Source organism: Neomonachus schauinslandi, chromosome X (genome assembly GCF_002201575.2).
Source record: "Neomonachus schauinslandi chromosome X, ASM220157v2, whole genome shotgun sequence".
NCBI lineage: Eukaryota > Metazoa > Chordata > Mammalia > Carnivora > Phocidae > Neomonachus > Neomonachus schauinslandi.
The window spans coordinates 109,203,094-109,220,102 of NC_058419.1; the positions used below are offsets into that span (position 1 = coordinate 109,203,094).

General features: G+C 32.6%; 1 protein-coding gene across 4 annotated transcripts in view; it reads right to left on the reverse strand.

Annotated features, from left to right (window-relative positions):
- Nucleotides 1-17,009, reverse strand: part of CNKSR2 (connector enhancer of kinase suppressor of Ras 2) — a 273,654-nt gene that overhangs the window by 102,001 nt on the left and 154,644 nt on the right. For 2 of the 4 annotated variants that reach the window (XM_021682276.1, XM_021682269.1), the window contains exons 9-11: nt 16,541-16,687; nt 6,309-6,442; nt 976-1,187 (exon numbers count right to left, since the gene is read on the reverse strand). In XM_021682276.1, the coding sequence (XP_021537951.1) occupies nt 976-1,187; nt 6,309-6,442; nt 16,541-16,687 (493 nt within the window). The remainder of the gene's footprint in view (nt 1-975; nt 1,188-6,308; nt 6,443-16,540; nt 16,688-17,009) is intronic. The other 2 variants (XM_021682287.1, XM_021682283.1) reach the window with 1 other exon arrangement.

The following is a 17,009-nucleotide window of genomic DNA, read 5'->3' on the forward strand; positions in this document are numbered from 1 at the left end:
ATAATTATTACCAAAGAGCTGTAAGGAAATCAGGCACGTGTAGTAAGGTACATGATGACCAATCATTTGGGACCACAGGAGGGAGACATATGGCCATGGTGGACAAGTAAGGAGGGCAAGTGGAAAAAAAACCCTAAAAACAAATGTCCTTCTGCTCAGCTCCCGTTGATCATCTGTACTAATCGGCGAGGATCCTGTCTTTCCCCTTCTCTACGCTCCTCACTAAAAATGGTTAGTTTGAAAACTGGAAAAGGAGGAGCATAGAGTTTCAGTTAAATCCATTCATTCTTGCAATGGGATCATAGCTTTACTACTTTAGGCAACTTTATCTGCAAATCTTTCACATACAATGTATCAATTTAAAGTATATGTGACTGGGTTACTCTCTTGGTCATGCACAGAAAAACAGAAGACAAAGACGAAAAATCCTAGGGACGTGGTAACTCTAAGGCCATCTCTGATTTAAATAGAGTGTGTTGTGTGTTTCCTATTCAGAATCCACTTGTGCTCAAATTTTCCAACTTCTTAAAAAACACAAAAATTGAGGAGAGATTTTTCTCAGAAAGTTTATCTAAAGATTTTTTAATCCCTGAGGAATAAGGAGTTAATTTTATATAAGTCAAGTTAATAGGAAGCATTCATCTTTTATAAAAAAGGAAAATTGAATTATTCCAATTTAGCAATATCTGACATTACAAAAATTACATGTGATTCAAGAAGGTTTCCTTAAGTCATTAATGAGCTAAAATGCTACCTACTGTTCTTACCTATTTTTGGAAAATTTAGAATAATTTTTAATGTCATGCTTCATATTGAGATTCCACTTAGAAGCACATGACAGACACAGATCAATTATAAAGATTCAAAGCTATCAAGTAATCAAATGATTTTCATAACCCAAAAGCCTATGAAAAGAAATAGAGGTTCTCATCTGAGACATATGTTCTCCTGTCAATGTAAGAAAAGAATTCTTACCATAAGTCGGGGTGCTTTCTCGTCTTCCTTGACTACTTGATCTTCCTTTTTCATATTCATAGCAATACAAGACAGTATCTTCCTCAACAATATTAAACCTCTTTCTATATTCCTGATCCAGAAATGAATTTGGTGATTCAGATCCTTTATGCACTGGCTTGCCAACCATATGTCCTCTGAGGTCTTCACAAGGAAGGTTTCCTTTTTCATCCCTAAAGAAAAGGAAAGGTAAAGGAGAAGGATATAGGAAAGTGTTAGGGTGGTAAAATGGCAGAGAGGGTCTAAAACAGTTCATAATATCCTTCTCATACAATATATCTTCTGATCTTTTCAAGCTTTCTTTGAGGTTTAAAAGGCAATTTTTAACTATTCCTATATTGCAGGAAAATAAATGCTGAGGATCAGAGAGGTTAAATGACTTGCCTAAAGGTCATACAGCTAATAAATGACATCACTGGACATGGACCCTGGATCTTCTAACTCCTGCTCTAGTCCATTTTCACGTGTTATGTTCATGTCAGCACATAAATTACTTTTAGTGCTCAAGACAGTAGGTATAAGTTTAACAATGCTAACAATATAGCTTTCTTGTGCCAGTTTAACTAATTGATGCACAGTAGTATTTGCACTGCTTAAAAAAGATGTGTTTAAGAACTACCACTTTTGTAAGGGTATCTGCAGCCTTAAGAACCAAAGTAGCATTTTATAAATTGGTATTATAAGAATTTTAAACAGCTTGTTATTAATTTAAAATAAACCTTATTGAACAGAATTACTTTCAGTATTTAAAATCTATGTATCTCATTTAATATTAAAAATGTACATTCATAGAACTAATTCTAATGGATAGATCAAAGTTTCATTGCACATCAGCAACATTTCTTGTGGAGAGAAGGCAGAGAAACCTGACAAAATATGGAATTTAAGATGATGGCAAACTGATTTTCTATAGGATTCTAAAAAGGAAAAATCTAATCATTTACGGGATCCCTAAAACTGTTACTCACATATAGTATTAATATACATAGCCCAGGCAATTGGGCCCCTAATGAGTGGTATTTTGGTAGAAATACTCCATTTAGGATGGGTTAAATTGAATCTTGCTTATTTTATGATATGTTTCACTATGACTAGCTATGAAGTCTTTGTTAGAAAAGCCTGTCTTCTAGAACACAACTGTGAATGTAAATGCAATGTTTCCTCCCTTGCAGATCATTAATTTTATTTCCTCCTAGTTCTTTTTTTTTTTTTAAAGATTTTATTTATTTATTTGAGAGAGAGAATGAGAGAGAGAGCATGAGAGGGGGGAGGGTCAGAGGGAGAAGCAGGCTCCCTGCTGAGCAGGCAGCCCGATGCGGGACTCGATCCTGGGACTCCAGGATCATGACCTGAGCCGAAGGCAGTTGCTTAACCAACTGAGCCACCCAGGTGCCCCTATTTCCTCCTAGTTCTTAATTGCTTCCAGTTCTACCCTCAACAGTGCCGTGAATGCTATCAAACCAGATAAAAATTTAATTTTATGTTAAGTGCTAAGACTGAAATCTTAAATCAACAGAATTAACTAAATTATAACAAGACAGATAAAAAGAACACAATTTTAATTGACATTGTCTTATAAAATGGTGATGAGCTTCTAAATCTAACGTCAATTCCAAAATATGAGTTATAGTTCAGCAAGAATATTATACTTCTATACTTCCATACTAGGGTATACTACACTTTTGTAGGTGTATGCAAATGTCTAGATTAGGTCTGTCCAAATGAAGAGAGCTATATTCCTAGTATGTGAAATATACTGAAAGTAGTAAATGATATTCTTAAGACTGATTGAATCAGCAAGCTGTCTCATGTATTTAACACATCACAAGTTGACAATGCCATTCACATTGCTATTCACTCTTTTATTTTTTAAAATGAAAGTATTGCTTATTGCTAAATTGCAACTGGATAGTTATTTCTTAGGCAACATGAAGAAAACAAATATAAAATCCAGGCAGAATTTCATTTTCAGCAAGCTAAAAACTTTTCCTGAACAGATTGCCTGTGCTTTTTGTTATTGTTAGTCCTCTATCAAAAAGAAATTGACACTGCAATTAGCTTGAAAACAGCCCTAACGAACTTGTGGCACTGGAGTAAGGTTTTGCCTATCTATAAATGGGCAGACATTTCTATCAGGCCTGTGACATGAATGTTAATGCAGCTGAGATCAGAGAGTGATTCAGCCCTAGTTAATTCAGCATGCTCTATTTATATGGACATCCCCGTGGCAGAAAATTGCAAGGGCTGGTATTACTTACTCTGTAATGATATGAAAGGAGGCCTCACCTCATACCAACAAGGAAGATTTATTAAACATGTCTATATGAAATGCACACAAATAAAGTAGAATTAAGAAATGTACAAACAAAAAACAATCTTTGCAGTAGAATGAACTGATACATGTGTTGTGTGTAGAAGTGTGTGCACAATTGTGTATCTCTGTATGTGTGCTTGTGTGTATGTACTCACATCATGAGTCTCTGAATAACTCAACATATTAATTTGTCCTGCCGTACAGATTTAAAAAAAACTTTTCTTAATGTTATGTATGTAATAAATCTACACTTTTACTCTGAAAAGGATTTAAGGAAACAGATGAAAAGGTAAAACACTGCTTTAGTGGATTTTCTTTATATTAATGGTTCAGAGTAAAATTAATGAGAGAAATTAGTGCTTGAACTTCAGAGTTGTGCAAAGACCTACAAATTTCCTGATTTTTGTCATGGAAAAAGAAATTTGGTTAAGTATGTAAATGCGCTATATACTATGATAACGAAGCTACATACAGTCATAAAACATATAACAAAAAACTGACCAAATTTTACTCACTCCACGTACATGAGTGTCTTCTCTTTTAGAGAATCTGGAATAAATGTGTTCAAAGAATTCTAAGCCCATGAAAAAATTTCCACCTGACAACTGGCCCTACCATTTTTAAGGGTTTTTTTTTGGATTTAAGGTGAGAAAGCTTCTATTATTTACAATTCAAATGAACACTAACATGCCTCTCTTACATAAACAAAAATTTTTAATATAGGAAAAAAGAAATGTTCAGATGAATTAAATTAGGTGAACCCCATTTAACATCAAAATGACAAAATGGGAAAAAAGTGCCGAGGCTGTATCTATGCCGTAACTTCAAGTCAAACCAGAAAATGCAGATAATTTATATAAACAAGGCTTCAGTAAAAAGGAACTCTGATGCATGGGTTGTTCTGACTGTGCTATATCAAACGATTGTGTGACTTGGATAAACAATAATTTGACTCAAAATATATATAGAATATTTTAATATTCTGAAATATTAAATTAATTAATTAAATCAAAACTAGAATAATTAAAGTGATTATGAGGTTTACTGAAAAGTATGAAGCTTTCAAGCAATACTGACAAAACAAGTACCACCATGTTGATACTTCAACTTCTAATATCTTTAGTATTTTTAAATAGCATGTTCAAGCTTTTTATTGGCTTCAGTACATTTCCATAACCCTATCTCCACCACACTCAGAGGACAGAACTCAATCATTTTATTCTTTTGTCTTCTGAAGTGTATTTTATTTTATTTTATTTATTTTTTAAGATTTTATTTATTTATTTGACAGAGAGAGAGCGAGAGCAGGAACACAAACAGGGGGAGTGGGAGAGGGAGAAGCCGGCTTCCCGCGGAGCAGGGAGCCCGATGCGGGGCTCGATCCCAGGACGCTGGGATCATGACCTGAGCCGAAGGCAGACGCTTAACGACTGAGCCACCCAGGCGCCCTTCTGAAGTGTATTTTAAACACTTCCTGTCTAGGAAATACTTTCTTTATAATAAGTTCCTACCTACACAAGAGAAAAGGGAAGATTAAAAAACTGCAGAGAATTGATAAAAATAATCTGATGTTTACCTGTACATATAGCCCTTGGAATAAGGTCTCTTAAATAATCATTTGCATTGAAATAAAAATCTTTCCAATTAAAATTAAAACAAATCAAAAGAGTCACTATTCGAAACACACGTTTTTATTGCTCCTCATGCAAGAGTATTCAGAAAGTCTGACACCATCTTAATAGAATTAAAAGCAACTTGCATTTGGCTAGGATATCAGATGGATCTGTACATCTGATTGTAAATTTAACATAAGACTATAAATTATATACTAAAAAGATTTGTGAAATGCCAGTTTAGTAAATTATATCTTCTCATAAACCATGTTCCCACAGCTACATGTAATCCTCAAAATTAAGAACCCAAATGTTTATAAAATGGACTACAGTTTTATTACTAGACAACAATACGGTATTTGCGGACACACCATGCTGTCATGTGGCATTTAGATCGTAAAATGTCTGTACCATCATATCTGAGAGAATGAAACATTAGGTGTACTAAAGAATAATGAAAATTATTTAAAACAAGGAATTTCAGTTCTTTTATATACTGAAGAAATTTAATATGAAAGTGTGGCTTGAAAATAAGAGACCTTAAATTACTGTTTTTGAATGACGGCACAACTAATTTAAAAATGGAACCAAATTCTTTGTGATTGGTATTAATTATCCCCATTTAGTGCTGGCCCCTTTCCATAATTTTTATATTCCACAAGGCTGGATGTCAGAATGCTTTTGGACAGAATGCCTTGTGGCACAAAGTTGTAATCTTCCACACCTGCCAGGAATTTCAAATAGAAATCTGGAAATGAAATGGAGATACAGCCTCAAGAAATCTAGAAAATAGATTCTAAAGGCAACCCATTCTCTTGCAAATTTTTCTGCTTTCTGACAGAAACATTAATGAACTAATCAAGGAGAAATTGTAGATACAGAAGCATTAGGGGGAAAAATACTCTCCCTTCTCATCATCTACCCCCTCCCCAAAAAGCTCCCTCATTGTACACATATAAGAAGGCATGAAAGTTATCTATACCGTCCTCTTTTAGAAAAAAGTATGGAATGCTTCAAAGTAACTTGAGATTTTCTGGGGCTTCTGAGCCAAAAATCCTCACTTATTCCTTACTTATTAAAAGAATCCTAATTTTTATTTATTATTACTTTCCTACTCTTTCCTATTATATGAAATAATGTTTTCAAGATATTTAATGCATAGTGTTTAATACAAATTAATTATTGTTACTACTATTATTAACCAAAGTGCATTTTCTACAATGCAATAGTTTTCCAGAATGTGTTCAGAATTCCTATCTAAGAAAATATTCAAGGTGCTCCTTGAGAATTTACTTCACAGTTTATATACATTTAGGCTAGTCTTTGGATAGAAGCTGCCCAGAACAACAGGATGGTTGGTTTTATACCTGGGAATATATGGTTCTGCAGGAGGAGGGGGAATGTAGAGATCCTGGAGAGCAGAACTGTCTCTTTTGGTTGGTGTACTGATGGTGCTGGAAGGCGTGGCAACGCTGCTTGTGGGACTTCTAGGTATAAGAGGCTGGTTAAAATGAAAAAGAAAATACATACGCACACAAACAACACACAGAACAACAACAACAATGACACATAGTTATCATTTTAAAATTATCTATTTCTGCAAAGTTTTTGAACTTGGCTGAAATCAAGAAGCATGTTATTTAGCACACAGATATTCCTTTGAATCTCCAAAAACAATTTATTACTTTAGAGGTTCCCACTTAGTTCTCAACTCACCTTATTCTATGGCATAACCACGTAAAAGCTATTTACAAGGTAAAAGCACCATGCAGTGTTTCATAATGGTAAGATTTATTTCACAGTCAGAAACTTATTTAAATTAAATTTGCTTTGTTGGAATCCCACCTTTGAAGGGAAGATAATAAAGAGTAACTTTCAAAAGAATTAGCTCACTCACATCCTGACTCATACACAAGAAAGATATTTCTTATCTATCCCCAAAGAAGATATACCATACTCTTAAGTTAGCAGAATGTCACAGATTCTCAGAAGAGGTTACAAAAGTTGAGGATGAAAGGCCGATATGAGAGAATACTTTCTTTTTTCATAAATATAAACACAACTAACTGTCTTCTCAAGGTCATTTTATGGTACATCTTCAAAAGTATAGGGATTAATGTAACACAATCATTTCACCTTTCATAGGCACACACATTTATCATTGTTTAAAGTAATGTTTAGATACACATCTATAGATTGCATTTTCATGCCTGTTTAAGTATGAACTACTTTTTAAAAAATTAAGATAGCATATATACTGAATAAAGCGATACACCAGGATGCATTAACTTAAGAGCACTCCCAATTCTAAGCTACAAAGCATTTGGAAATCATCTTTTGGTTTGAAAAATTATCCTAAAGTGAGACTAAAATTCACAAATGTTCATGTTTATCTTACAGATCTTACTGATTAGCTATGTATACAATAACATATTAAAAATAAGAATTTTAGTGCAATCGCAAACACAAAAGTAATGATCGATCACAAAATGAACTGTATCTTCACATGATAAGATGTTGCTATTTTAGCCAATATGAAAACACTTCTGGCAAATCTATATAGACCCGCAGTTCTATTACTTTAACATGTATTTCTGGACAAAAAATGGCATATTACAGCTATTTTATATTGTGACAATGCTTTTGTACAGATAAAATGTTCAAAAAACCAAGCATAAATACAATGTACAATGTAGGCCACTGGGGTAGGCTACATAGTTTATGACTCAGTTCATGGTTTTTGACCTTCCTTATTACACAGCTCACCTTAATAGGTTGAAATCACACATCCTGCCAAAATGACAGTTAAGTTTTAATCTATGTGAAATAGAAATTAAAGAAAAAGAGAGAAGGGAAAAAGAATTGATAATTTATTTTGGGACTCTACAATATTCTATCTCATATGATGTAAAAGAAGTCAGAAACTTTACATGTTAAGGAATTTTGAAATATAATGAGAGTATGCAGTAGACTTATGCTTAACTATGCTGATTTTGAAAGAGCGTCCAGTTAAATTATGTGTCTTTTAGCAACAAAAATCTTGGCAATGGGAAATTGTGAGATTATGTAGGTAATCAAGAGTCATCTGTATGGATGAACACCATGAAGCCTGAGGAAATGAAGAAGTGCATTGTTTCTAGTGATGTATTACATGCCTCTACAACACATCTCTGAATGATAGGTTTTTTAGATCAAGTCTTTAGACACACTATATATAGTCACTGTGATGAGACTCTATTTATAATTGCTTTCCTCTTTGTCAGGACATCTTGGTATTAAATACAGATGACATAAAAAATAAGTTCATCATTATAGAAATATAAAAAAATCCATTATGCAGTACATTACTTTCCAAAACTTTGTAACAAATATATTGTGAGAGAAAAACTTATATTCACTATGCTTTTTAAATGTTCTAGTATCTCTTATTTTAAAATATTCTAATATTACAAGTGAACTTAAGAACAAGTTCTAAAAACATAAGCAATTAAAAATAATCTAACAGGGCGCCTGGGTGGCTCAGTTGGTTAAGCGACTGCCTTTGGCTCAGGTCATGATCCTGGAGTCCCTGGATCGAGTCCCGCATCGGGCTCCCTGCTCAGCGGGGGTCTGCTTCTCCCTCTGACCCTCCCCCTTCTCATGCTCTCTCTATCTCATTCTCTCTCTCAAATAAATAAATAAAATCTTAAAAAAAAATAATCTAACAAATTTTTATTCTTTCTTTTGTTTTAGGGTCACTATTTCTATTCTGAAGACTTCTCTCCTTTTATTTTACCATCTATAGAACTAAAGATAATCTTTCTTGGTTAGTGCCCATCTCTGCCTTCCCCAAACCAAGAGGAAGAAAGGAAGGATGGAAGGAAAAAAGAGAAATAATAGTCAGTGCTTCCAAGTATATTTTAAATAGCCATGAAGTGTGATGTAAGGGCCAACAGAATATTTTATTCTGCCTGGACTATTACTAGCATTCTACATGGATTATTACTAGGATTCCTTAGGGTATGTGTGTCTTTCCCCTTCCAGTAAACTTAAATATTAGCCATGTTGGCTTTTTTCAAATTGCTATTTTCTCTAGGTTTCTATTTTCAGGAAGGAGTTGCTATTAATATCATCAGTTAGCATGATGAGCTAAATTAGTAAATACGTAGAAGAAAAAGACTCTTAAATATGTTTAAATGGATAACAGGCTTGATTGTACCAGCTGGTTCAATGAATTAAAGTGATGGAAAAAAACAACTTATTCTTTCAGAGAAAAACGGAAATTAGTCAACCGTATTGTTTAACACAACTGGCTAGTTATTGTATTAACTGATAAATCACAGAAAACATTTCAACTGGTTTATCATGCAGATATCATCTGGCTAATCAGTATGCTTTGTACCAAATAAAACACACAGTAAATATTAAATATATTCAGTATATTTTCGTCTACTAATTGTATTACTTTTGTCAAGCTAATCCACACTAAAAAGTAAACATTCTTCTTGAGAATCTTATTTAAAAAAATTATACATTAAGCAATGAAAAAATAAAATATGGTAAAATAGAAGCTTCATGGGAAAATGGAAATAGCTGCTTAGCCCCAAAGGAAGTCTTTGTGATAATTTAAAATTATAATCTTTTAAAAAATTTTCTACCTTTGAACAAGAACTGAATGAATACAAAATTAAAAAGAATGGAAAAGGTGTCAAGGAACATTAGAAAGATAGGCAAAATCTGACTAAATCAAGCACAGAATAAATGATATTATTAGCTGAAATCACCAGCAAGAAATTCCTAGTTGTAACAAGTGGCATTAAAATTACAACCACCACTAATAACCATTTAAATGTGTGAAAATACACAAAAAATGACAAATACAACTTCCCTCAAATCAAAAAAGTTCTCTCAGCATCCAATTCACATTTTAATAGGCATATTTCTTAGTTTCTGAAAAAATATCCAAATATGTTAGCATAATAATGCAGAAAGGTAGCTTCTCCTATCTTGGCAACATTTACTTTCCATCATTTGTTCATAACATAGAAAGTAGTTACTACTGTACTATGAAGAATTTCCAATTTAAGGAAAAATGTAGAAATAAGGGTAATACTTTTTAATTTTACCTTTTTGCCACTTTGATACTTTCTCTTATATTGGCAAAATATGGAAAGAGAATTAAAAATTATCATCATTTAAATGCAAGGTTATTTTAAGACTGCATCTTGTTACTCAAATAAGCATGAAGCTTCTCTATAACTTGATCTGCTACAGTATGCAATCAAGTATGATATGGATCCATTTTGGATTCTAGGCAAACAGGCTTATTTCCTGGAAGGACCTTGTCATAACATTTGGTTTTCATATATAAATGGTCCTAATGACATAAAGCTCTCCTTCCACCGATTCAGTGAGACTCCAAAAGGGAAGAGGCATTTGCATATATGTCATTACTCTGCTAAAATGACTCTGAAAGACTTCTTGGGCACTGGCATGCATCTCTGAAAATATCCAGATTCTAAATAAAATGATCATATGCATCTCTTCAAATATACATTGATAACCTTAAGTCAGTTAATGATAACTTACTACAGTCAACAGGACTACTACTAGAAATCTACTAGGTAAAACATACACTTTTTTTTCATATTGTCAGTTTGACCTACATAAATACTTTCAAATTGTATCCTACAATATGGTACTACACAAATCTTCCTCTGAGTCATGTGTGATTACTTTAGTAATAATATCCTACTCATCCAGTTTAAACAGCATTGGAAGATTGTGATTATTGTAAAATAAAATTTTCAGCCTTTGTAAGGAATCGCTGAAATCTCACTTTAAATTCTCTGATGGCTCAAGTCTTTTCCTTCTAACGTTTTTAAGGTAACTGAACACATCTGGAAGGTATACCTCTAAACCCCTATGGTCTTAAAGATTATGAGAAAAGAGCTTCCATACTTAAGAAACTACATCTGACATTGAGGTTTTATTTGAAACATTTTACATTTTAACAACTCTTGGCAAGCTTATCTTAATTTAGTTGTCCCTCTGTCTGGTAAGTGACCTGGCTTTTATAGAGCTATAGAAAGTCTTGAATGACATCAGTGACATAAAGACAGCCCCAACATTAAAGATTAAAACAGTGTGTTACACATTATGGAGTTCTCGCTAAAATTCACGAATGCAAAGATCAGAAAGAGCTTGCTTTGCCTTACAGGCGGAAAACACCCACTGAAATACGAATGATTACATCAAGTATAAAACCTGGCCATTTATTTTAGTCCCTCTTGGGAATAAGCACAGACTCAGATGGATCACAATACCCCATTATTCTAGCATAGAATATTCACACAAAGTCCTTACTGAGTTCAAACACATTTTTATTATAATTCCCAACACAAGTACCAGAATATTGTTTTATGTTAGCAACTCTGTTCTTAATCATCTAAACAAATGCTCCAGAGAAAATGTATGCTGGATTTTGGGAGGCAAGACACTGTATACAATTTGTAAGTTTCTTGACCATATCAAGAATGTTAGATCTAATCTGGAAAATTATTGGGCATAATTTTCCCTGGGAAAGCTTTTCTTGAGTATTAAATTATTTGAAAAGAACCTAAGCAAAGGAAACGCATGTATTCAAAATTCTCCCACTTTCAGTTTTTTCACAGCTTTTTCTAGAATCTAAATTCATACATACAAAATATTTGAGTTTTCTTTTATAAGCATGTAATCTTTCCTGTCAGACCACCAAGAAAAGAAACATTTTTTTTTCCTGACCATTAATTTGATCAGGAAACCATATCTGTATAGGTTTAAAAATACAGATATATGTGCATAAAAATATGTAGTTACATGATATACAAGAAATATAGACCAGAGTCACACTATGAAATGGTTTTATCCACTGAGTCATCAAATTTTGCACATTGTACTAAGACATTATAATACGAGTGTATTTATTCTTGTGTTGTCCAGTCTTATTGGCATAGTTAATACTGCAACATTAAAACTGGATTTCCATTTTTTCAAGTTACAGTAAACATCATTTTTAGGATATTAATTAAAGAATAAGAAACTAAAGAATAAACTGAAAAATAATTTTTGCATTTTAGGTGATTATCTGTAGTCAGCGTAACATTTGAAAGCAGTTTGCTGAAAACCACAAATGTGATTTAGATACTTTAATTAATTTGCTTAAACACTGCTGAACAAAAATTTGATGTGACAACTGCTTGCAGCTATTTACTAATTTGAGCATGTAAAACATATAATTGTTTCTGCCTCTCAGTCAGCACAATTACGTTTTTAGTTAAGATTTCTTTTCTTCTCTAGTGTCATACCTAATATTGGTTATCTTCCCTTCAAAACATGCTTTTAAAACAAAACTCTCAGAAACATAACTTTTGTTAGTAATGGTTTTTTTGGTCACCCTGACCCATAACTGTGATATTCAAACAAATTTTATTATTTCTTATGTTTTGGTTTTCACAGAATAACCATTCACCTCTGTATGTATATGAAATGTAATGTAATCAGTTAGTGTTCTTCTGTTGTTATACCAGTCGATAAACAAAACTGACTGTTATAGCTATTTGCTTTCCATTTATTTTTCTGCTCAAAGTTAAATATCCTGTAAAAATGGTAATGCTAAGCAATAAAATTTTAAATGAAAAGCACAAAACCACACAAGGAACTCTCACACAGATATAAGAGATTTATGGATTAGAATGCAGTTTAGGAACATAATCCTAATGATACAGCTTGTTATTTCATATAAAAATGTATTTAATGAAACCTATATCAATATGTTGAATTCCAACATTGATTATAGTGATCATTTGAGATGCATTCTCACCAAAAAAGCTGGGTTCTTTAATGTTTTTAAAAATTGCTGATTCCCAGTGATGTGATTTCAATCAACACTCTTGCTAGCGTCCAGCTAATTCTCCCATGCATCTCTTGTAAGAAGAAAATGACACCACCCACGCATGCTTGTGACCTACACACACTTACTTAAAACCACAAACACCAAAAATATACCTTGAAGCTTATTCAGAGTTCCTTGGGATTTTTTCATTAAATTGGAAGAACTTGACCATAAGCAATCACCAAGGTCACCAAAATCCAGGACATTAGTAGAAGTGCTACTAAGAACACGTTTTTAAAAACAGTTCTTGGAAAGCAGGAGATCCCTGGTTTGCTCTCACAGAATAAAAGATTCTGTCTCAGGTAGAACATCTCTACTATTTATAAATGGGTACAGATGACAACAGAATTCAACTCCAGGTTAAATCTGCTCGTAATATTTGACTAAGGTATCTTTAAGTCTTTCAGTTCTATTGCAAAATGTTTGAGAAATCAGAAATTTAAAAAAAGAACTGCCAAATTTCATGAAATGTACTAATGAAATTGCTCTGTGAGCATGAAGTTGAATTGTATGCTTTTGTTTATTTGGCTATAATTTCATGAATGATTTTCACAAGAAAATCCAAATCCAAATTCATTATTGCAGTTGATTAACAACAGAAGTTACTATCCTTTCAAAATATTTTTAGAAATAAAACTTCTTTCATAAAAATGTGGAATTCTTTAATGATCTTTTACCTTAGGGTAGACAAGGTTAAATTTTATTTGTGTAGGTACAAATTATTTCCTTGTTAGTTCAAAAAATAATTATTCCTTATGTTAGAATAAAGTTTTTCTTTTTTAAGATGCATGTATTAGTGTCTGCCTCCACACCACACAAACTTGGCCATATTTTATTTGAAAATGCTAGTAGGTAAATTAAGCCTGGTAGAGAAGAGAAAGTTGTAATAGATATACTGAGTTAAATAAATGCCATAAATTATTTCTTTTTGTTACCTCTATTTAAATCATTCTTAGTAGACTGTTTGTATGGAAAAAAAAATAACCTAAGGTCCAATTCTCCAGGTGAGAACACTGAAGATTTATATTTAACTGAGTTAACAGACATTTTAGCTCCAACGTATTTGTACACATACCAGAAGCAAGAATACAGTAAGATTGGTACTTGGGGCTGCACAGAGGATTATTCCTGCATTAAGCATTATATTTCACATCTGAGGTCCTTTCTTAGACACTAGGAAAAATATGTGGCCTCAGGCAAAGTCACAAAGGAATCCAAAACTGCCTGCAAGACCTTCTTATATCATTATTTCTTTGACTTTTCCCCCTCTGGAGGCAGTCTACCTTTAATCTACAGATTCTGGTACCTTCAGGTTTTGTTCAGCTTTGGTTAATTTACACTCTATAAAAATTCTGACCAGAAAGTTACCATTACGCTTTTGGTATCTCTGTATTTTAGAGTAGGCCAAAGCTGTAAGGTCAAGAAACTCTGTAATGGTACAATTTCAGGTCTTCAAAATTTCAGGGGTATTTGGTGATGGTGATATGGTAGGTTAGAGGACTTATCCATTGCTCTTACCACCAAGACCTTGCTTTACCACCATTAGGAAGTATTTAATTAAAACTAATACTTTTCCTTCTGCTCTGTAAAAAGTCAACCACTGAAGCAATTTTTTAAAGAAGTTAAAAGCAAATTCCCCACCTTCCCAACAGTATTGTTTATCTATAAGGAGTTGAACTTGGACAATACATTTCAGTGGAACTAAATTCAGTTGAAATAACAAATTTACAAAAATGTGGATACATATAAGCACTTATGGAAATGCTGATTTTCTTTTTTCTGATTTCAGCAATCTGAAAAAGTAAATTTATAAATATATTCAGAGTAACTGAACAGGCAATGAGGAATAAATATAATTAGTGATCTGTGAGGCATATTTCTTGGCAGTTAGCAATGGACCTAGAAACAGTATCCTAATAACATAAATATAATTAAACCATGATGTGAAATAATTTTAAAAAATTAAAGTCTTTGTTCTCCCGCTTTGAATATACACACCAAATGTGTGGCAAAAAAGAAATGTTGGTTTTTCAATTATTTCAGCATTTTATATAAAAGTGATTAACTGGATAGTGTCATTACCTTAATTCTCCAGTTTGTGCTTGTGGAAAAGAATCTAAAAAGGGACCAAATTATCAATTTATTTCCTAGAGATATTCCCTCAAACAGAGTTCATGGATCAATAAGAAAATAGTGTCTTTTTGGGGTCCAAGGTGAAATAGAAGGGATTAGAGAGAAGTTGTTAAGTTTAACTACACATATATAGAGAAGAAAACCTAATGGCTGAAATTGTGGGACTCTTCTTCAGTGTTCCCGCCTCTCAGGATCTTTGAGGAAGACATGTCAATAGGAAAACTACAGAGTGGAACAACAAAGCAACTTATAATACAGTGAGAAAATAAAATGATGTGATGGGAAAGTCTGATCTGCTAATTTATGATTTAATGAGTCAAAAACCATTGAACTCTGAACTTTAATGACATTAAAAATATTTGATAATAGACATATACTGCAAATCAAATGTATTTGGACATATTAATACAGATTACATATATTCATTTGAAAAATGAAAGATTAACATTAAAAATTTAAAGACCTTAATGTTAGAACATTTTATATGTTTTTATGTTATTTAAATATAATGCAACTTTGAGGCCAATAAGTAGTAAAGTTTTAAACGATGAGAAATCATTATACTCCATAAGGCCATTCATGTGTAACAGAGAATTTAGGATTTTAGGGGGAAAAACATCTAAGAATGGTACTAATATACAAGTTCGGAACAATTTATATAACAGTGATAACAATGGCATTTACATATATTGCTTTTCTTTTTAATCTGAACAATGGGCAATGTTCTAGTTCAGTGGGCAATTACAATTTTAAAATATTAGACTTCTAACAAAGGTAATAGTCTTCTATTTTAAAAATGCAGGTTTTCTGAAAGACAAATATTTCTTTTATGATGCGTTTAAAGATTATATTGACTGAAATGGAAAGAAATGTATTACTTCCTTGTCTTTCATTAATCGGAATCATATTCTTATAACTTCCTAGATAACTATGCTTCTTAATGAATATAATTTATCAACATCCATAGAGTAATATTTTAGAGTGGTTTCATGCTGAAGAAAAATGCAGAAATTCTAATGCAATAATTTCCCTATCTTGCCACCTGACAGAGTGGAAAAGAAAAAATGATCAAAGGGAATGTAGTAGGTACATTTTAATTACTATATAAAACTTCCTTTACCTACTGTTTATAAATAACTATTACTACCTTATGACCTGATTTAAAAGAATTCTATAAACTATCATTCAGTTTCTCCAAGAAATATGATAGTGTAACTTTTAAATAGAAGATTACATCTCGAAATGAAACCTCTCATTTCCCTCTCTATCCATATTTTGGCTTGAAATAACTTGTGTTTTTTTGTAATTATGCTTTAAATGTTTACAAATTCAGGCAGAGTTCTTTATCATTTGGGTTTTAGTTATAGTAACTTACAGATTTCATCACAATTAAGCCTATTAGGATAAGCTGTGAGGAGATAATTTCACAAACCAATTTTCAAAAGCATACAAGATTAATCCATATGCTGCTGAGATGAGGCACAATAAAGAAGCATTACTGAGATAATCTATGGCTAAAATGATGGTGTATGACTTATGATTAAGCTTCATTACCTGCAGAGCAAGGGGCTTCCATCTCATATTTTTCAGTAAAGCTGGTGCTGAGGTAAGCATGCTCTGAGGTCGCTTTTTCAAAGTTAAGATAACACCACTCGGGTCCTCTCGTAGTGCATTCACCAAATTTTTCAACTGCCACCCCACCTGGTAACCAGCAAAATCATTACAATAAAATTGAGGTACAGTATTCAAAGATTTAATGTTCTCCCCCTTTAATAAGATTAGTAAAAAAAAAAAAAAAGAAAATCACATAATTGGTGTACCATCCTATCAATTTTCAGGAGATATATACTCAAAAAAGAAATTTTATCTCTGAATTGATTAACCATGTTATTGCATTAGAGTCCATATTATTATGAGATAACATAATGGACATTTACCATGTCAAAGCAGAGACTAAAACGGTATCCTACCAATGGAGTAATTTAGAGTTTAAAGAAATTATGTCATCATTAATGCTGTGCAA